Below are 23,280 nucleotides of genomic sequence, written 5' to 3'. Positions count from 1 at the left end.
GCAGTTCAACTATAGGCTGAGCAAGTGCAGAATGGTGGTGGAATCTGTCTTAGGATGTTTAAAAGCTTGCTGGCGCTGTTTGCTGACTAGGTTAGACCTCAGCACAACCAACATTCCCATTGTTATTGCTGCTTGCTGTGTGCTCCATAATATCTGTGAGAGTATGGGGGAGATGTTTATGGTGGGGTGGGAGGTTTAGGCAAATCGCCTGGGGGCTGATTTTGAGCAGCCAGACATCAGGGGGATTAGAAGAGCACAGCTAGGCATGCTGCACATCAGAGAGGCTTTGAAAACCAGTTTCATGACTGGCCAGGCTACGATGTGACAGTTGTATGTGTTTCTCCTTGCTGCAAACCCACCCCCTTTGTTGATTTTAATTCCCTGTAAGCCAACCACCCTTCCCGCTTTGATCACAGCTGGCAAAGGAAATAAAGTAACTATTGTTTTGAAACCATGAGTTCTTTCTTTATTAATTTAAAATAAAAAGTGAGATAACTGACAAGGTAGCCTGGGTGGGGTGGGGTGGAGTGAGGGAGGAGGGAAGTACAAGGCCACATTGCTTATTGTAGCCACACTACAAATCAAAACTGTTTGAATGATAGTCTTCTGTGGCTTGGGCCATCCTCTGGAGTGGAGTGGCTGGGTGCCTGGAGCCTCCCCCACCGTGTTTTTGGGCATCTGGGTGAGGAGGATATGGAACTTAGGGAGGAGGGCAGGCTGTTATACAATGGATGCAGTGGGGTTCTGTGCTCTTGTTGGCTTTCGCGCAGCTCCACCAGACGCCTCATCATGTCCGTTTGCTCCCCTATTAACCTCAGCATTGCCTCCTGCCTCTGCTCATCATGGTCACTTAATGCTTTCCTGGCCTCTGCCACTGAATGCCTCCATGCATTAAGCTGTGCTCTATCAGTGTGGGAGGACTGCATGAGCTTGGAAAACATGTCATCTCAAGTGCTTTTTTTTTTCACCTTCTAATCTGCAATAACCTCAGGGACGGAGATGATATGGGGAGCACAGAAACATTTGCACCTGCAGGGGGAGAAAAGGGGAGAGTAAAATTTAATAAATTTAACAGCAGACAGCACATGTGCTTTAGGTACAAGGTAGCATTTTGCCTTCTATATTGAGCACCTGCCGGTATGGTGACACATCACACACGGCTGGGCAACAGAATTCAGTTTCCAGGAAGCCATGGTAAGCCAAAGGGTATGCAGGGTTGGCTTCTTACACCTTCATAACATGTGGGAATGGTTTCAGACTGCAGCGCCCTCTTTTCCCATAGCAAGCAATGCCGGTTGGGTTTCTCATTTAAAAGGAGGGGCTGCGGTTTTCGGGTGGATGTGCAGCACACACCTCCCCTGACCCCACCATATGGCTATTCTCTGGGATGATCCCTTCACCCCTCCCCTCCGCCACATGGCTATTCTCCAGAATGATCCCTTTTACCCAAACGCAAACAGCCCAGCATGAATGGGGTCCTTTTACTGTTCCCTTACAAAAATTCCCCTATTTCAACCAGGTGATCATGAAGGATATCACTCTCCTGAGGCTAACACAGAAAGATATAGATCAAGTGTTGCTTGAATGCGATCAAAACCCAGGACCATTCGCTGCCATGCTTTGTGCTGCAGTGATTCCAGACGACTTGCTACTGGCTTGGCGTGGTAAAGTGTCCTACAGTGGAGGACAAAATAAGGCAGCCCACCCCAGAAACCTTCTGCAAAGGCTTTCAGAGTATTTCCAGGAGAGCTTCATGGAGATGTCCCTGGAGGATTCCCACTCCATCCCCAGACATGTTAACAGACTTTTCCAGGATCTGTAGTGGCCACGAATGCATCCCAATTGTTCAGGGCAAATCAAACATTAAACACAATTGCTTTTAACCCCTGTAGTGTAGTTACAAATGTGCACTCACCAGAGGTGACTTTTCCGGCTTCAGGGTCGGGGATCCCTCCTTGGGAGGGTATTGGCTCTAAGGTGATGAAAGGGCCCTGGCTGCCAGGGAGAACGGATTCACCATTTGCCTGCTGCGCATTCTCCTCTTCCTCATGCACAAAATCCTCCTCCCTGTTGTGTGAGACTCCCCCCTTGCAGGTGTCCACAGACAATGGTGGGGTAGTGGTAGGGTCCCCCACAGAATGCCATGCAGCTGATCATAGAAGCAGCATGTATGGGGCTCTGACCCGGAGCGACTGTTTGCCTCCTTTGTCTTTTGGTAGACTTGCTGAGCTCCTTAACTTTCATGCAGCACTGCTGTGTGTCCCTGTTGAAGCCTCTCTCCACCATGCCTTGTGCGATTTTGGCAAATATATTAGCATTTCTTCTTTTTGATTGGAGTTCGGCCTGCACAGATTCTTCTCCCCATACAGCAATCAGATCCAGTGTCTCCCTTTTGGTCTATGCTGGAGCTCATTTGCGATTCTTTGGGGACTGTATGATCACCTGTGCTACTGAGCTCACCACGCTGACCAAACAGGAAATGAAATTCAAAATTTCCCGGGGCTTTTCCTGTGTACCTGGCTAGTGCATCGGAGTTCAAAGTGCTGTCCAGAGCGGTCACAATGGAGCACTCTGGGATAGCTCCCGGAGGCCAATACCATCGAATTGCATCCACACTACCCCAAATTCAACCCAGCAAGGTCGATTTTAGTGCTACTCGCCTCGCCAGGGAGGAGTACAGAAGTCAATTTTAAGAGCCCTTTAGGTCGACGTGGCTAAATTCGACCTAACCCCGTAGTGTAGATCAGGGCAAAGAAGCACAAACATTTTAAATAAAGTGCTTGCTCTTAATTAGCATCACAGAAAATTTTGTTTGCATTGAGTCAAACATCTTTCTGTTTTGTACTTGACCATGGCCAACTTTATCATTTTCATGGGATACGAACGTTTTGTTCTGTTTTTAGATTACTTGTTCTGCTCACAAAGTTTTTCATTAAAGATGACCCCTTCATACCTGCTAATCATAGCCTTTGGTCAGCATTTTCTGCATGTTTTTTCCCTATGTGAAAACAAACCAATATCCAACTAATTAATTTCCAAAGAAAAACATCATTTGATAAAATAGTAGCTAGAATAGAAGTGAGAGATTTATTTTTTTTCCCAGAGGAAATACGGTATCATGGTTAAAGCAAGCTTTTTAGGGCTATGTCTACACTAGTACTTTTGTCAACAAAACTTTTGTTGATGAGGGGTATGAAAAAAACACACCCTGACCGACACTCTTCCGCCGACATAGCTACTGCCCTCGTTAGGGGGTGATTTAATTATGCCAACAGGAGAGCTCTCTCCCGCCGGCATAGAGCGACTACACAGGAGACCTTTCAGTGGCTGTAAGGTCCACAGTGTAGACCTCCTCCCAAACTACCCTTCTACATCCCTACATCTCTCTGTCATCAAGGACAACACTCTGGTCCTCCTTGTCACTTTATCCTGGCATCTTCTTTTGACTCTGCCCTCTTTCTAAATCCACACATCCCAGGCCACATTTAAATCTTGCTGCTTCTTTCTGGACAATGTCTCTAAAGATACGTCTACACTACGAGCTAGGGGTGCGATATGTAGCTTCTGTACACGTACTTGTGCTAGCTCTTTTTGAGCTAAACTACTAGCCTGTGCCACCACTTGCCTCTGACCATGTTACCATGGCTATTCTACTGGTTTTAGCATGCTAGCTTGAAGCAAGCTAGTGCAAGTATACGTACATGAGGTGGGTAACACACGGCTAGCTCACAGTGTAGACACACCCTAAGATTCAACTTCTCCTCTCTGTCAACACAGCTAAAACTCTCCTGCAGGCTCTCATTATCTCCCAACTTGACTACTGCAACCTCTTTCTTTCAAGTCTTGATAAAAGTCATCTTGCCCGCCACCCGTTAAATATACTGAAAACACTACTGCAAAGATAATTTTCTTGACTTGTTGCTTTGTCACTTCCTTTTGCATTCCTCCATTGGTTCCCCCTTCTCTACCGCATAAAACAAATGATTTGTCTTCGCTTTTAAGGCCTTTTTATGGCATATTTCAATGCTACCTTTTCATCTTGTATGCTATCAAGTGATCAACCTCACCTCTGTTCCGCCGGCGATGCTAACCTTTATCATCCATTAGTCCAGTTTTCCTTCAAACAGCTTCATGCTTTCTCTCATGTTATCTCTTATGCTTTGTGAATTTTTACACAAAGCTCATTCTAAGACTTTGTTATCCTCCTTTAAGTCTCTCCTAAAAGCCCACCCATGCTGTGATGCCTACAAAAGACTCAGCAATGGCTAGGCAGTTGGTGTGCTGTGACTACTGCTTACTGAGCTAATCATAGTCTGTTGCCTTGTGTTCTCCTCTGTTGTGTCCACTTGCTGTCTCATCATGCACTTGGATTGTGAGCTCTTAAGGGCAGGAACTGTCTTTTTGGTACACATGTGTACAGTGCCTAGCAGAATTGGGCCCTGACTCCTGACTGGGGTTTCTAAGGTCTGCTGTAATACAAATAATAATAATAATAATAATTAATAAAGTACAGGACTGTGAATCAGATCAAGTTTCCACCTTTACTGCCAGTCTTGCTCTTTGACCTTGGACACCTCTCTGTGCCTTAGTTTCCCCATCTGTAAAATGGGAGTAAATAATCTATACTTCACAAAAGGTTTTAAGGTTTACTATCTCTTGGCCCTGGTCTACACTATGAGTTTAGGTCAAATTTAGCAGCATTAGGTCAATTTAACCCTGCACCCGTTCACACAGTGAAGCCATTTTTGTTGACCTAAAGGGCTCTTAAAATCGATTTTTGTACTCCTCCCCGATGTGGGATTAGCGCTAAAATCAACATCGCTGGGTCGAATTTGGGGTAGTGTGGAGGCAATTCGATGGTATTGGCCTCCGGGAGCTATCCCTGAATGCTCCATTGTGACCATTCTTTACAGCCCTTTCAACTCAGATGCACTAGTCAGGTACACAGAAAATCCCCGGGAGCTTTTGAATTTAATTTCCTGTTTGGCCAGCGTGGCGAGCTCATCAGCCATGACCATGCAGTCCCAGAATTGTAAAAGAGCTCCAGCATGGACCGAACGGGAGGAACTGGATCTGATCGCTGTATGGGGAGACAAATCCGTGCTATCAGAACTCTGTTCCAAAAGATGTAATGCCAATATATATGCCAAAATCTCCAAGGGCAAATGTGAGGTGTTTATAATGCTCACAACTGCAGCGGTGATCAGAGCGGGCTCCCGCTTGCTGTGCTGTGGCGTATGCATGGGCAATCCAGGAGAAATGATTGTCCATCATTGCTTTCATGGAGGGAGGGAGGGAGGGAGAGGTCACTGACGACATGTACTCAAAACCACCCACAGCTACCTTGTCCATTATCTCAATTTTTTAAAATTAATAAAGAAAGAATGCATGGTTTCAAAACAATAGTTACTTTATTTCGAAGGGGGGAGGGTGCTTGACTTACAGGGAATTAAAATCAACAAAGGGGCAGGTTTGTATCAAGGAGAAACACACACAACTGTCACACCGTAGCCTGGCCAGTCATGAAACTGGTTTTCAAAGTGTCTGTGATGCGCAGCGCTCCTTGCTGTGCTCTTCTAATCGGTGTCTGGTTGCTCAAAATCAGCCACCAGGCGATTTCCCTCAACCTCCCACGCCCTCCATAAACATCTCCCCCTTACTCTCTCAGATATTATGGAACACAGCAAGCAGCAATAAAAATGGGAATGTTGGGTGCACTGAGGTCTGACCAACAGCGCCAGTGAGCTTTTAAACGTCCAAAGGCACATTCTACCACCATTCTGCACTTACTCAGCCTATAGTTGAACTGCTCCTTACTACTGTCCAGGCTTCATGAGCCATGGGAACAAGGGGTTGGCTGGGGTAGGTGTGACCACGCGGTGCTGCAAGTTGGGAGAGCAGCCTGAGGCAGAAGCCTCCAGCTCGCAGGAGATCAGGATAGCAGAGTTGCAGCGGAAGCGGTGGAGCCGTTCACCATTGATGCGAAGGCACCTGCTGCTATGTGGCCAAGGCAAAAGATCAAGAGCCCTGGAGCTGTTACATGTGGAATGTATGGCTGCAAGACTTCTTCACCAGTGACAAAGGACAGGAATATGATGGACCGAAAATCTAAAGAGGCCCGCACGTTTCCCAGAGTCACTACCCTTGATAACAGAACGTCAGTGATTGCATTGGCTACTTGGATCACAGCAGCCCCCACAGTAGACTTGCCCACAACAGCAGTGGTGACGGTGAGCTGAGCGGGCTCCCGCTTGCAGTGCTATGGCGTCTGCATGGTTAATCCAGGAAAAAAGCCGCAAAACGATTGTCTGCCATTGCTTTCACGGTGGGAGGGAGGGGCGACTGACAACATGTACCCAAAACCACCCGAGACAATGTATATGCCCTATCAGGCACTGGGAGCTCAACCCAGAATTCCAATGGGTAGCGGAGACTTCAGGAACTGTGGGATAGCTACCCACGGTACACCGCTCCAAAGGTCAATACTAGCCACAGTACTGTGGATGCACTCCGCCGACTTACTGCGCTTAGTGGGGACGCACGCAATCGACTGCATAAAATCTGTTCTGAAAAATCGACTTCTGTAAAATCAACCTAATTTTGTAGTGTAGACATATAAGCTGTCTTGAGATCTGTGGCTGGAAAGTATTTTTTATTTTTTTAAGTGCAAAACTGTATTGTTATCTAGTATTAATTTCAACAGTTTTCAATCAGTGAAATGAATTAGCCACATGATGGCGGTGTAACATAAGTAAGTAGGACAAAGTCTGATTTACTGAATAATGATTGACTCTGGGAATAGATTGGAGTGTGCTGACTTTTAGCTCTGGAGTCATTGTTTTTGTCTGAAAAGCAGCAGCGATATTAACAGATTCAAGGGTGGAGGTGAGAGCTGTTCATTAAGTATTTCTTGTGAATTTAGAACTGGTGAAAGGTACCACATCAAAGCCTGGGGATTGAAGTCCTCTCTATAACCTCAGAACAGTTATAGTAGTGGCTTTGTAAACTCCCCTCTTTCTTGCAGAGCCCTGCCTTTAGGCCTCTGCACTGATCTAGAGGGGCCACCTCTAAGGCTGTGTCTACACTAGGCAGCTTACAGCAGCACCGCTGCACCAATGCTGCTCTGTGCTCTCCTATTGACATAATTAAACCACCCCCAACGAGCGATGGTAGCTGTTTTGGCAGGAGCCTGTTTCCCACTGGCATAGCACTGTCCACACCAGCGCTTATGTCAATTTAACTTACGCTGCTCAGGGAGGTGTTTTCTTCATACACCTGAGCAACATCTGCCAACATAAGCTGTAGTGTACATAGCCTAAAAGTGAGAGGATAATTCACCCTCCTTTCTCATTTGGTCCTTGGCTACTCCATTTAGACTGTCATTTATGGTGGTGGTTTCTGAGTGATACAGACATCAATCCACTGGAACCTGGACTGAGACCACTATGTTATTTTCACACAGAACAATGAACAGCTATATTTTAACAACTGATTTAAATTTTTACTCATGAGGTATCTGGGCTTGTCTATGTTACAAAAGTTGTGATAGTTTAACTAAATCTGTTTGAAATCGATCTCCGTTAAACTACTGATTGCCATATGCTGGGTTAGGAAGGATTTTTCCCCCAGATCAGATTGGCAGTTTACTCATGGTGAATAATAATGGTGACCTGACAGACTGTTGAACTGAATAAAATACATGTGGTTTTCCTTAAAAATAAAATAGTTGGGCTGGGAGCACTCACTTCTGTGGGCAGTTGAGAAAAAATATAATTTTTAAATAACAATTTTCCAGATCATATAGATGAACGAACAGCCTGCAATATTGTCACACCTGAAAAGGATGTGGATGGATTCCATATTATCAACATTGGACGATTGTGTCTTGATCAACCTTCTGTTATACCTGCCACAGCTGCTGCTGTTTGGGAAATTATAAAACGAACAGGTAGGAAACTAAATGTCTATTGAAATGTTCTGGAGAAGAAAAATTAATGCTGGCAAGAAGGCATATACAAGGAAATTTACATGATAGAATACAGCAGAATGGATTAATTTAAATCAAAGTGATTTAAATAATCAATTTTAATCAGCAAGTAGGAAAGCTTGATTTAAATAAACTATTTGAATTATGTTTTGCATTTGTTCTTTTTAGTTATTTCCTAACGAAAGTCTGATTCTCATTAGTTGGTAAACTTTAAAACATGGCAAAGAGTCCTGTGGCACCTTATAGACTAACAAACATATTGGAGCATAAGCTTTTGTGGGTGAATACATGCATTCAACAAAGTGGTTATTCACCCACGAAAGCTTATGCTCCAATACGTCTGTTAGTCTATAAGCTGCCACAGGACTCTTAGTCTGGATCTGTAAAAGCGGCAAACACGGCTACCCCTCTGATACTTTAAAACATGTTGAATTGCTACTAAATATAGCCTTTCATAAATTTGGTGCTTCTTTTTACTAACCAGGAGGATGTATTATATGCATTTATTTAAGAGATTAGTTGAACTTAATTTCTATTTATTGAGATTCTTAACTTTTAAATATTTTATTATATTAAAAATTAAGGATTATGCCTTTATTTATTAGATTAACTTTTTGTGATTTTTGTGATTTGTGCCAAATTCTATTTGGATGGAAATTCAACTTAAATTAAAAATGAACAAAAACAGAATTTTATTTTTATTTTTTTTAAATAAAGCTACCTTAAATGTGCTGGGTGCATAAGAAGAAAAGTTTTAAATGTAAAATAAAGTTTTTCAAAACGTGTGATAAACTAACTGATGTATTAAACAAAGTAAATATTATCTGTAGTTAGTGAATTGAACAGATTATTTCTGGTCACCATGTGCTTCCACATTTTTGAACTAGTAGATCCCATGCGCTTTCACCAAGTTTTTATTCATAAATCAGAAGAGGAAAAGAAGTTTTCCTTCTTTTTCAACTCCCAATTGATGTCTTAACTTTCAGTGAACTCGTCATTGAATTTAACTAGTTGAATACATTGAAATGAAATAAGTGTTCTCTCTGCACTGCAGAAGAGATTACTGCTGTCAAAAGTTGGTTTGGCATTTCAAAACTTGGCAGCAAACGTACTTTTTCGTATTATATTTTTATGTTACTGTACTGGTCTGAATGGAAAAGAAAGGATTAAAAGAATATTTAAAGACTAGTAAGATGGATGGAGCAGTATTCTGCAGATAGAATAAGATATTTAAAGCCAGTAGATGTACAATAAATTGAGTACAGAGAGAATAGTCAAAACAATGCGTTGATCTTTCATGATGTAATTTTATGGTCACCAATATATTTTGCATATTTTTGTAATATCATATGCAAGTACCTGTACTAGAGTTTGTCTAAACCTCAGTTTTCAATAATGAAAGATAATTTAAGTGATAAATTGGATGAGTTCTGCAGAAAAATATAAAATAGAGGGCAAAAATTCCCTATTATTAAAACACCTCTTTTAACACTAAAATAGGGGGAAAAAATATGTTTCTAAAAGAAATAGTAAAATGATGGTGTAGATCAACTGTACATATACTAAATTTAACGTTGAGAGGAAATTTGAATAGGTGATAAAATTGTTCCTTTACTGTTTCAGATGGCTGACATGTCAAGTTCAAGTGGTGAGGTTTTTTGGATCTTTTAGACTAACTGAATTATTTTTTATTTTGTTTTTCCCTGTAAGGAATACAAACATTTGGAAAAAATGTTGTTGTCGCTGGACGATCTAAGAATGTAGGAATGCCTATTTCAATGCTTTTACATTCAGATGGAGAGCATGAAAGGCCTGGAGGTATGTCCAAGAATATTATGATTTACTTTAATAACCTGATCAGTGAAAATGCGCAAAATGAGAGATATGCAAAGGGGAGGGGGACAGAGAAAATGTAACAGTTCATCCCTAGTACCATCACTTAATTTTTTTAGAATCATACTTGACAATCTTTTCTGTGTTCTGAATATGTTTGGATTAATAATGTTTCCTTCTAGTTTCCATGCAGAAGACACCATGCTCGTAATCTCATGAAAATATTTATTCTTGCAAAATTTCCAGCTTAATTGTTTAAATTCAAGAGTTTCAGATTGTTTGGATAAGAATTTGAACTTTTGAATACTTATCCAAATTCAGCCCAAACTCTGCACTTCTGAGATTCATCAATCCCTACTTAAAATGAACATGTTCAATTTGGCCAATTGTCATTTTTGGAACACATCCTAGCAATCTTGTTAGTGTATAGTTCCTACATTTACCTTGTTTAGGTGCATAGCTTGCTATTTGAAATCTCTCTACTCACCAACAAATCTATTCCACACAAACGCAGAAACAGTCTCCCAAGATAGATATTCCTCTGCGCTGAATCTGATGATAAGTGCAACTGAAGCAGTTAGACAGTGGTCTCCAACAATGTATTGAGGAAGGGGTTGATTAAAACGAAATTAAATTTTCTATAAGAAATGTTGACCGTAGAAACGTTAAAAATGATATGCAGTGACTTAATTTTTTATAAATGTCCATCCTTAGGACTTTACTGAAAGCTTGCTAAGAAACACAAATCTCAAAGCAGAAATGGTTGTTTGTTTCTAGCTCACAGCGTTAGTATGACAAACTATCCATAATCCAAATTCTCCTTATCTTCCTGTCTTCCTTGTCCCTTGTTTTTTCTGGGCCAATCACAATATTTCATCACTGAGAATAGTCTCAGCAACAACTGTTTCATCTTGATTTCAAAGCCATGCAACGAATGCAGTTTGTCTTTCTCTCTCAAATAATTACATTGACTTAAATGGGACTATTCATGTAAGGCCCTTAATTTGGATTTCATCTTACTGAGTGATAAGTATTAATTTACACAACTGATTAGGATCAAATCCTGAAAGGTGCTGAGCATCTGCTGAATTCCTGCTGCTACCATTGGCCTTTGGATCAGGCCCTCCCTTTTTGCCTCCATATACCTATGGCTCTGATTCAGCAAAGTATTTACACGTTCTTAACTTTAAGCACATAAATAGTTCCATTGACTTCAAATAAGGATGGGGTTTTAAGTTATATTAATGGGAAAATGCATCCAAAACAACTAAACTGTTTGCTCCAATATAGCTTAAAACTGTTGATAATGATTAATTGTTTATCGTATTAAAATAGTATCTTCTGTCAGGCATGTTGTCACGGTTACAGGGCGAGATGCACTTTAGACCCCTTTTAATCTCTCTCAACTTGCACCCCTTTGTGGAGAGGTTTAGCTACCTTCACCCCTCTCTGGGTGAAACCATGTGGTCCTACCACTCTTAGACTTGATTTCTGGTCTTCAGTCTCCTGTTTACTAACCATGTTAACCCAAAAGATCCAACTGTGTTTGGCATCTGTAAACTGTTTTCTTTGGGTGCCCGAAACAGCTGCTGATTAAAGTGACTCAAAATATTTTATTTAAAAGAAAGCATTGTTTATTCAGCAAAATATACATAATTCACACAACAAAGGATAACAACAAAAACATTTATATGCATAGGTCTTTACCTACATCATAATCTTTCCTTGCAAGCTTTTGTAAGTTCCCTTCTGCCTGGCTACCTCCATCTCTAGGTTGAGAGAGAGAGCTGGTTTGCTGCAGTTTCTGTGTTGCTTTTTTAGTGTGTCTCTGTCAGAGTCTTCTCCCCTCAGCCCTCCAGGCAGCTGCTGACAACTGACTCTACCTCCTTCTTCCCTAAACCAGCATCTTTAAAGTTTTAGCACCCCCTATGTTCATGGGTACGGCTGGGAAAGAGTAAACTTTGCCAACCTAGTTGGAATCTGGCCCAGGGGCATTTCCCAATTGATAGCTGCCTCATTGTTTCCCCAGGGTGTGTTCTCTGAACTGTACATTATTTTTGCCATAGTTTCATTTCCCGATGATTTCCCCCAACAGCATCCTTTGATTTAATTCTGTGGAGCCAGGCAGGATGATATCACAGAGGTAAACTGAGGTACACATGATATTTATATAAAAATAATAAAGATACATCCCTCATTCTCCAAACTTTATATATTACTTTTAATTTTTTTGATGTTCTTTTAAATTATTGGTATATATATCTGACCACTTCTGTAGTATACTGCTTATCAACGTTTATAAATGAAAAACAAAGTATCTTTTCAACCTGAGACCTATAATATTAACTCTTAGCCTGGAGGAATGTAGTTATGGTTCAATTTATGTCCCCCCTGAAAATAAGGAAAAATAAGTGTTTATAATGGGATTACTGATGCTTCCTTCATTATAGCGGCACTGATATGCCGCTATAATTGCAGTGTAAAAAGAATAACAAATGCTATTTAATTTTAAATAAGATATTACCCTCTTGCAACATTGTTTTGATGTTAGAACTGCAGAAGTATCATTCATAAATGAAGTAAACATGGGTGTTGCTTAATTTCAGTCATGTTTAGTAGGAGTGTAGTGAAATGTATTATTAATATAATGAAATGTTGAAAGCTTGTTACTAATCATATAGTTTTTCCATGAAGACTCTGTGGGAAAGTTAGTGTTTGGAACTTCTCTGTATGTTTGTGTAGTAATTATAGTCAGTGAAAAGCTTTGGGCTCAATTCTGCTCTCATGAAAATCAATGGGAGTTTTGCCATTCATTGCCCTGGAAGAAGAAGAATTAGTTCTCTTATATTGTTAGTTATGAGGTTTAAGGAAGAAGGACTAACTTTCCAAGTTCCTGTCTGCAATGCTGATCTAATTAGATGAGTGAAGTTTGATAGGCAAAAATACTGTACAGTTTTCTGGCTTCTACCAGCCAAGACTCAGAAGAATTAGTGATCTGAGACACTTTTTGTTTTATAATCAGAAAGAGAAATTGCTATGGAATTAGTTAGTAATGACCTGTTTCACAGCTTAGATATTCGGGCCAGTTAAATACCTCAGTTTCCTTCACTTGTATTCAGGATCTGCCTCTGTTCTCCCATGCTTAGAATTGTTGATACAGTATTTAAATGAACCAGTTCTCGCAATGTTTTCTTTGTAACGACTGCCATCTGAATTTATTTGCTCCAATGAAAGTTCGGCCTGCTTCCTGATCATTCTGTTACTTACTGCTGTTGTCATTTAGGCCCCTAACATGTGGCCTAAATTACATGAAAATGTAATTAAAAATCTGCACAGCTACATCCATAACTAATGTTAAACCTTTTTCTTAAATCAGAAAGAATAGCAGAATGTGCAGAAAAAATAGCAAATATGGCAAGCCACCAGCTTGGCTTAACAGCGAAATCTTCAGTGAGCTTAAACTCAGAAAGGAAGCTTACAAAAAGTGGAAATTTGGACAGATGACTAGGGAGGAGTATAAAAATATTGCTCGAGCATGCGGGGTATAATCAGGAAGGCCAAGGCACGATTGGAGTTTCAGCTAGAAAGGGATGCGAAGAGTAACAAGAAGGGTTTCTACAGGTATGTTAGCAATAAGAAAAAGGTCAGGGAAAGTGTGGGACCCTTACTGAATAGGGGAGGCAACCTAGTGACACATGATGTGGAAAAAGCTGAAGTACTCAATGCTTTTTTTGCCTTGGTCTTCACAGACAAGATCAGGTCCCAGACTGCTACACTGGACAACACAGTATGGGGAGGAGGTGAGCAGCCCTCAGTGGTGAAAGAACAGGTTAAGGATTATTTAGAAAAGCTGGACATGCACAAGTCCATGGATCCAGATCTAATGCATCCAAGAGTGCTGAGGGAGTTGGCGGATGTGATTGCAGAGCCATTGGCTATTATCTTTGAAAATTCGTGGCGATCGGGGGAGGTCCCGGACGACTGGAAAAAGGGAAATACAGTGCCCATATTTAAAAAAGGGAAGAAAGAGAACCCAGAGAACTTCAGACCAGTGAGCCGAACTTCAGTCCCTGGAAAAATCATGGAGCAGGTCCTCAAGGAATTCATTTTGAAGCACTTGGAGGAGAGGAAGGTGATCAGGAACAGCCAACATGCATTCACCAAGGGCAAGTCATGCCTAACCTGATTGCCTTCTATGATGAGATAACTGGCTCTGTGGATATCGGGAAAGGGGTGGATGTGATATATCTTGACTTCAGCAAAGCTTTTGACATGGTCTTCCACAGTATTCTTGCCAGCAAGTTAAAGAAGTATGGATTGGATGAATGGACTATAAGGTGGATAGAAAGTTGGCTGGAATGACGGGCTGAACGGGTAGTGATCAATGGTTTGATGTCTAGTTGGCAGCCAGTATCCAGCGGAGTGTCCCAGGGGTCAGTCCTGGGGACGATTTTGTTTAACATCTTTATTAATGATCTGGATGATGGGATGAATTTCACCCTCAGCAAGTTCGCAGATGACACTAAGCTGTGCAGAGAGGTAGATATGCTGGAGGGTAGGGATGGGGTCCAGAGTGGCCTAGACAAATTGGAGGATTGAGCCAAAAGAAATCTGATGAGGTTCAACAAGGACAAGTGCAGAGTCCTGCACTTAGGAAGGAAGAATCCTGTGCTCCGCTACAGGCTGGGGACTGACTGGCTAAGCAGCAGTTCTGCAGAATAGGACCTGGGGATTACAGTGGATATGAGTCAGCAGTGTGCCCTTGTTGCCAATAAGGCCAACGGCATATTGGGCTATATTAGTAGGAGCATTGCCAGCAGATCGAGGGAAGTGATTATTCCCCTCTACTTGGCACTGGTGAGGCCACACCTGGAGTATTGCGTTCGGTTTTGAGCCCCCCACTACAGAAGGGATGTGGACAAATTGGAGACAGTTCAGCGGAGGGCAACGAAAATTATTAGGGGGCTGGGGCACATAACTAACCCCAGTTCCCTCAGCCTCTCCTCATAATTTAGTCTGCAGAAGAGAAGGGGAGGGGGGATTTGATAGCAGCCTTCAACTACCTGAAGGAGGGTTCCAAGGAGGATGGAGCTAGGCTGTTCTCAGTGGTGGCAGATGACAGAACAAGAAGCAACGGTCTCAATTACAGTGTGGGTGGGGAGATCTAGATTGGATATTAGGAAACACTATTTCACTAGGAGGGTGGTGAAGCACTGGAATGGGTTACCTATGGAGGTGGTGGAATCTCCATCCTTAGATGTTTTTAAGGTCAGGCTTGACAAAGCCTTGGCTGGGATGATTTAGTTGGTGTTGGTCCTGCTTTGGTCCGGGGATTGGACTAGATGACCTCCTGAGGTCTCTTCGAACCCTAATATTCTATGATTCTATGATTGCATGACTCCTCCATATACATTTGATATCTAGAACTATGTAAACTATTTGTAGCAAATAGTTTGTTTGAGTAAATTAGTTCTTTGTCTGTTTGCAGATTTACTTATATCAACAGACTTAAACTTGTATGAACTTCTTTTTCAAGCTTATTTGACTAATGTTTTATGCAAACATCTTTCAGTCTATGGGATTTCTCACAAATTATAAGCAACTCCTATTCACCATCCATAATTCATTTTTTATGCTGTGTGACTGGACATCTGAGTCCCAGGGCTATTGTTTCTGTTCCATGATTGGATGTCTGAAAATTTTGTATACAGGGGGAGGACTTGAATAAGTCACTGGAGCTGTTTAAGTCAGTTTCTAGATGACCATGCAAATACTTCTGTCACAAAACTTTGCAACTATATATTTGCACAGGTATTTGTAAGACTTTTGTTTTCTATGAACGTTCTTGCACATGAAAGTTATTTGTATGAATATTTGTGAGAACAAATGAAAGGGTTATGAATTACCACTGAAATACATCATTGTTTTTTCATTCCAGAAAATGTTTGCAATACTGTTTTGCAATATTCACTCAGCTTTCTGAAAGCCCTCCTCCTGGAAATATTTCCTGTTTCATTGTTTCACGCCAAAGGTTCTTAAAAGCTATAAAAACACTTTCTGTGCCGTCACCTTTTCTCAAAACATATCTTTAAATACAATGAGCCTTGCTTCATTAGGAAATCTTTTTCATGCCTCTTGAGCTAATTTGTCAAGTTCTGTACTCTTTCCAGAATTTGAATATCTCTGTAGACTCAATATTCATTTCTGTATTGTACACAATACACTGTCATCTAACATTGCCTTCTAAAACGATAGCATTATCTTACATGGCCTTTAAATGCCTACCCTGCATATACTTTGTAGGACTTTATTTGCTTGTTTTATTTGTCAAGGATGAAGCCTCTACTTTCTGACTATTGTTACTAATAGGTCCTTTTCCTCCTGGTGCATAAGGTACCATTCAACATATAAGTGGCTTTTTCATTGGCTCTGCTTTGAAGCAGGATTTTATATTTATGAACACTGGAGAAATGAAGCAGGGAAACAAGTCAGGGGACTCGGCCAAAAGCTTCACCCAACCACTTAATAGAATCCACTTTTTTTTGTATAGCTTGATAAAGGAGATCATCATCATGCCTTTGGCTCGTCACATTTCCCCCCATAACACTCAACCACGTATCTGCTCCCAGGTCGTGCCTCCAGCCTACTCTCCCCCGGCCCTCCCCTCCACCCCCACCACCATGTTGAGACTCCCAATGTGTTCCTGGCTGGCAAAGATACAATGTGCTGCTTTCCTCCCTGTCAAATGTATTGTACTTCTGGGGAGGTGTCTTTGTGTTTTATAGGTTAAATTATCTATTCTTCTAATCAAAGCATCCATAACAAAACAAGTGTGGGAATGAAAGGAAGATGGATGTGTAGGTGTGTAACAGGGCTTTTGCCAACCCAAAAGCTGGCCGTTACTTGGGACTTGGGTGACTTCTTATTAGAGGATGAATTAATTAAAGATGCTTCTATCAGTTTAACCCTTATTTGGCTTGATAGGAGCTTTGTAGGAGATCCAAAAGTTGTCTTTGTAGGCATGATTTCCATCCCTATTTAATCAGTCTTTATAAAATGGTTGAATTACAGACACAAGGGGCTCGATTCTGCCCTGTGCTGTGACCCCTGTATGCTGGCTCTATGGAAAGCTCCCAGTCTTAGAGGGGATTCCCTAGAGGCATATAGCCAGCAGAACTGGCTCCCTTTCTTATACAGCCCCTGTCATACTGGTATGGAGCTATGCACTTCAGGCACACTGTAACGGTAGGTGGCTCTGTGGGGAGTCATTGCAGTGTAGCATATTTAGAGTGGCCCTGCTGTAGTCTAATCTGGGAGGTGCAAAAGTAGTGTACAGCCACCTTTGTACTTAAGAGGCTCCCACATCCTCAGCTCAGCCAAAGCCCAGAATCAGGGCCCAGGTGAGAGGGAAATGATAAAACACGGGAAGCGTTTTGTTGGTTTCCTCAAAACACTCAGTTTACACATCATGCAAGTATAATAGATATTTGTAATCTGCAACAGTATTCACATCTTTGGTTATAAAACAAAGTGAAGTTCTTTTGTGTATAATATTTGTATTCTTTACTGCATTGTAGTCAAATTACCCAATGCTCAGATAGTAGACAACATTCTTGTAATCCCTGAGAGCAAGGAGATAGTTGCTAAGGGAATCTTCATTGAATTTTCTATTATTAATTTGAAATCTCAAATTTAGAATTTTGGCATACATTTTACATACCTTTTCCTTGTTTTAATCTATAAATGAGAGTGAATATACTAATTGTGGTGAAATGATCTAATGGTATAAATCTTTTTTAAAAGCGTGTATGTTTCCTGGTTACATTAAGGGTTATAATTTGCATCATGCCATGTTTGAACCTACCCCCATAAACCAGCTACCTCTTACCATCTGACTTCTAAAAAGTAAAATACTAGTCAGAATTCTTCCCTCATTCTGACCCTACTTCCCTGTTAAATCAAAAACCTCACAGTGATTTCCCAAGACCATCCCACCAACGAAGCCCCACCTAGCATACAGCAACCTGTTGTTAAGGAGCATCTGGAATCCACTTGCACATCATTCTGGGTCAGGGTAATTGATGATGATGAGTGAGCAGAAAAGAAAAAAGCTTGACTTTCAGATCTCATGGAGAGCTTGAAGGTCTAACATTTTTAAAAATGCATATTTTTAATTATAAAATTAAGAATTTTATCTGAAATCAGTGAAGGACAATAAGCATCTAGCCCCACAGTGTCATTTTTCCAGCCACTGCTTAGAGTAGAACCACACTTTAAACATTTATGACCTCTTGATCGAACATTCACCTGTTCCTTGTCAAATCTCACTAAACCAAGTCCCATTCTGTATTTCTTCTGAGTGGTTCTTTCCCTGACAACAATTATTCCTCCTTCACCAATAGGGGCAAAGGTGAAAAGTAAGTAAAAATAGTCACCCCCAGTTTCTTCTAAGACTAAGACATCTACCCCCAAACAAACCCACACACCTTTAAAAGAAACTTTAAAAGGTTTTCCTCTTCCTCCTAAGAACCCAGTTAGAACAATAAATACAAATCCTCAAACAATGACTCTTCGAGGAAGGTTAAATTGGATGGCATCAATAATCTGATTAAATTATTTTCTATGGATTTACAGGCTTCTCTTAAAGCTGAAAAAGTTAGGGTCACAGGGGGATCTTTCTGGATGCTGAGAGAAGATACAGAACTTGTCTAGCTTTATCTGATCAGGATTAGGTTGTATCAGAGGTCACAGGTGTTCCTGGTGAGGAATCCCCCATATCTAAAAATTTTGATAAATTGATACAATTTTTTTACAGACTTATCTCAATTATGGGGCTCTTCTCCTGTGCTGGGTTCAACTATACTGATATGTTTCTAGAAGTCCTTCTGTCCTGCAGATGGCAACACCTCCCTAGCTGATCCCTCTGGCAGGAAAGTTGATGCTGGCCTCAGAAAGGAAATTGTATTCTTCTCTAGAACAGGGGTTCTCAAACTCCATTGCACTGCGACCCCCTTCTGACAACAAAAATTATTACATGCCCCCAGGAGGGGGAACCAAAACCTGAGCCCAGCTGTCCCGGGTGGCAGGTCCAAAGCCTGAGCCCCACCATCCTGGGTGCGGGGGCCAAAGCCAAAGCCCAGGGGCTTCAGGCCCAAGCAGGGGGCCTGTAACCTGAGTCCCACCACCCAGGACTGAAGCCTTTGGGCTTTGGCTTCGGTTCTGGACAGTGGGGCTCGGGCTTTGGCCCAAGCCCCAACAAGTCTGAGCCAGCCCTGGCGACCCCATTAAAATGGGGTCCCACCCACTTTGTGGTCCCGACCCACAGTTTGAGAACCGTTGCTCTAGAAACCAGGCTGCAATCCTAACTATATTTGCAGGCTGGTGGAGTGATTTCAGCAGGAGCACACAAAAATCCTTAGTCAGCAAAATCTTTTCCTCCAAGTTTATTCTTGAAATTCTTAGGTAATGGTGTATAGAAAAAATATATTTACGCTATTTTAACCTAACCACAAAATAAACAGAAAAGCTCCCTACTTTGACGTTCATACAAGTCCCATGATAACTGCTGTGGATGTGAAGCCCGTTCTTCAATGCAGCTGCTAATTGTTTGGCTTTAGGGATTGCCTAAGGACAAATCCTTCCTCAGAAGTTCTAGGGAAAGCCTGTAATGTTCAGCCTTAGAAGCTGATTAAGTTTCCAGCCTACTCTTGACTGCAGACTCTCTGGCCTGTAATATAGTAGCTCAAAAGGCTGTGTGATTATGTGCATGAAGGAAAGGTATTTTTTTTCTAAACAAGCTGGCATTTCTTCTCTTCAGAGGAAGTTTCTTTGATGAAAGTTGGTGTGGAAGGACTTTTCAGCTTTATAAAAGTCTTCCTTTCTAAAATCTTAATGAGAACTGTACCCATATTTACTGTTGCAAAGGTGACTCTTCTTTCAGAGATCCCCTATTAGATACACAGCTATGTTTCTTGTCTCTGGATTCCATAATGTCAGGGTCTGTATTTCCCCTCCCTCGACTTTTTTCCCTAAGGGAATGGGAACTGATAACATCAGTTTCTAATTGCTGCCTCATGGACATTTCTCCTCTGTGGCTTCATCCCTTTTGATCTCCCCATCAGTCCAGAAGAGAGGGCAGGTCTACAGCACTTCATCTCTGGTGTTGCTGTTTTAGCATGGAACAGGAAGTAGGCATGCTACCCTTTTCTTCACCGTTCATTTGAAGCTTAAGGATACCAAGCAATGATGTAAAATAGCTGAATTCTTTTGTTCTTTACAAGAAATTTGAGATCACTGGCAGCAGCAGCTCAGCTGGGGCATTACTTATGCTTGGAGGAGTTGAGTTACACATTCCAGTAGCTCAACATTATCAATTCCTGCACGTGGTAATGCAGAATTATTAGTACCAGCATAAAGCTCTTCCATTCAGGATAGCAGCTACACCTCAGGCTGTTTTCCAGAATCTAGATTGTCCTGGCAATGTGAGGCATTTAGTGTGCTTTTCTGAAATCTCAGCAATTATGGATCAGTGCAGACAATCTGGAATCTATTATTTATATCAATGAACATGGAAACCCATCTAGCTAATTTCCTAAGAGGAGATCTGGTTCTTCTGCAATTTGGGTGGAAAAAATAAATTAACTATAAAAGTGGTTCATCTAATATAAGCATCTCAATACGCAAGCAGGTTGGCTAACGTATCAATTCACTTATGTGAGAGCGAGATCCTTGGAGAAGAAAAACTTTTGCCAGTGGAATTGCTCCCTCATTAAATCTTTTTGTGCCAATGATAATCAGTAGGTCGAAAGATATGACAGCGGATTTCCAGAAAAAATAATATCTCCTTTCTGTTTCCACAATATCTGTTTTGTGCATTTCCTTTCATTTATTGATCCCTAAGATGCTAAGGGAGGAAAATGTAGCTTTAAGTAACCTCAAGGTCTAAGCTTCATCTATAGGATTCTTGACAAGAATGATTGGGGGTGTTGTTATCACAGCAGACCTTTTAGCTAAGAGATTCTAGAAGAATGGTCCATCTTACACTCAAAGTCAGCTGCAGCCAGGCTCTTCAACCTTGGAGCCTGAATTTGAGTACGGAAAGTTGCTGCCCTTCCTTTGATCCCTAATCACCTTTTCTGTCTATCTCCTGTCACTTAGAATTGTGTTTCAGCCAGCCAACCATCCAGGTTTTTTTTTCCAGGGACCCCATCAACAAAGAACTTAAGTGCTGAACAGTTAGATCAGATCTGTACAGTATGCTGATGTCCAGAGGGTACTTTGTAGGGGATTCACCCTTTCCAGTTTCTATGAGTCTATGCTTGTTGGTTTCCTTTTGGCTTATTTGGTTTTTTTTCCCCTTGTTTGTTTTTAACTTTGGCTATGGATAAGCTTTAACAGATAGGTGGGTTTTGCAACAGCTTTTTAAATTCTCTCAGTGTAACCTCCTCTGGTCCACTGATTCAGTGAATCTGTTCCCACACTCTGGGTGTCTCCCTGCTGCCAATTACTGTAGTATTCATGATTCATTTCTCTTGTGGGAGAGCACATAAAGTACAGGCATATGCTGGAAGAGGGAGTGACCTTCACAGTAGGGTGGATACATGAAGGATGGATAGGGAAGAAGAACAAGGAAAAAGTGTATTAATGAGATGAGGTGCAGATTTGATCAATAATAGATGTTCCTGAGGTGTCGGAGCAGATGGCAGGGACTGAAATAGTGAAAATTGTAATGTAAAATTTTAAGAGGAGACAATGTGCCAGGGGACCTGAAATGGATGGAGGGTGAACAGCATGGGGTAGAACAGGTTCAGCATACACAGGGAAGATAGCAAAGAGAAAGAGAGGGGGAATCAGGCTCAGGGCCTAGGAAGAGTCTCCTTTGCTGATTGTTACCTTCATTGCTTTCCCAATTATCTCCTCCTTGCTTTTGGAAGACAACCAGGAAGCATGGTCCCCATGCTCACAAACCTCCTTGATTTGCATGATGGGCTTCTCTCAGGTTCTCTGTCAGGTTCCCCACAATTGTACGATTTTTCATGTCTAGTGTTAGGAGCCACAGAAGAACTGTCCTTGCCCAGCTACATACACCCATGCAAGGGCAGGTCTCCAAAGCTTCTGAGTTAGCCCAAAAGACTGTAGGCCTCCATTTGCCATGCATGCAAACTCTTCCTGTGGTCTCTGGCACAGATGAGTGATCAGCTCTTTGTTTAACAGCAAGTAACAGGAGATGATGGAACAAGACTTTTCTGCATCTGCAATGAGAGAAAAGCAGAAATGGATATTTGGGAGACATTTTCCTTCCTACTTTTTTTGGTATCCATATTAATGGAATAATAAGTGTCTGAGCAGTGTGAGATGAGCTATCATTGTGCTTCTCCTGGGGTTTAGGAGAAGAAGGCATAGGACAGCCAAGGTACCTCACTTGATAATACCATAGGATTTGGTCTGGATAATTTCTTCCCCTAAGTGGGCATAGTGACAGGCATTCTCAAGTCTGTCTAATAGGAATTTTATCAGATACACAAATAGTGACAGTGTTGTTAATTGTTTTGGGCATGAATGTTTCTTAAAGAAATCCTCTCCTCTCTGAAATCTGCTAGGGACACTGCAATCAACAGGGATATTCCATGTGCTGGCCGCCAATGTGAAACTAATGGTAGCCAGGGGCAGAGCTTTGTAAGCAGAAAATCCTTGGTGGTAGACTTCCATATTGGTGTTGTAGCTCCCAGGAATCCCCATGCAATCCAAGCTCTGTAGTGGATAGAACGGAGGCAGAGCCATGCATGTCTCCTTCCTGCACAATGAACCATTTTCAAATCCAAAGGGAAATATCAACAAGAATGAATGCTGCTCCTGTTAACATTCATTACCACTTGTTGCACATTCAAACCTCTCCAAAATATACATTGAAAACTAAAATCTGACCTGCGGGAAATGCAGAGATGTGAAGGTAACTGTGCTGTTATCTCTGGTTGTAGACACAGAGAAGTCCATAGTCTCCCCCAGAATTTGTGCCACAGAATGGCAAGAGAGGTGTATAGTAGGCACAGAGAGAGATGAATGACCAAGGGCATATGAGGAGAAAGTTATAAACATAGTCTCCTTATATCCAGTGTTTTAGGTTGTGATAAGTGAAGGCGTCTTATAATGCTATACTCACATCACATTTAGTAAAATAGATTCATGAGGCTAAATTCATTCTCATGTAATTCCATGAACCTCAGTGACGTTAACCCAGAAAAGAATTTAGTCCACACTGTTAAACAGCTGCACTGGGTTATGCTTTTGAAGGATGAGACTGATATGGTTGCACTTCTTTGTACCTGTGGGAAGGCAAGCAATGGCATTCTGCATATGCTGAAAAAAAGGTGTCCAGTCATAAAAAAGAAATATATCTGATGACGTATCAGATCATAAGACAGGAATTTATTTGATCAAGTGTGTGTTCTTACTATGCCAAA

The 23,280-nt window shown here is 41.5% G+C and overlaps 1 protein-coding gene across 1 annotated transcript in view; it reads left to right on the top strand.

Annotated features, from left to right (window-relative positions):
- Window positions 1-23,280, top strand: part of MTHFD2L (methylenetetrahydrofolate dehydrogenase (NADP+ dependent) 2 like) — a 67,992-nt gene that overhangs the window by 24,787 nt on the left and 19,925 nt on the right. The window contains exons 4-5 of the mRNA XM_073340366.1: window positions 7,796-7,948; window positions 9,698-9,805. Of these exons, the coding sequence (XP_073196467.1) occupies window positions 7,796-7,948; window positions 9,698-9,805 (261 nt within the window). The remainder of the gene's footprint in view (window positions 1-7,795; window positions 7,949-9,697; window positions 9,806-23,280) is intronic.

This window comes from Lepidochelys kempii, chromosome 4 (assembly GCF_965140285.1).
Source record: "Lepidochelys kempii isolate rLepKem1 chromosome 4, rLepKem1.hap1, whole genome shotgun sequence".
NCBI classification, from domain to species: Eukaryota; Metazoa; Chordata; order Testudines; family Cheloniidae; genus Lepidochelys; species Lepidochelys kempii.
This window is presented reverse-complemented; position numbering and strand designations above follow the sequence as displayed.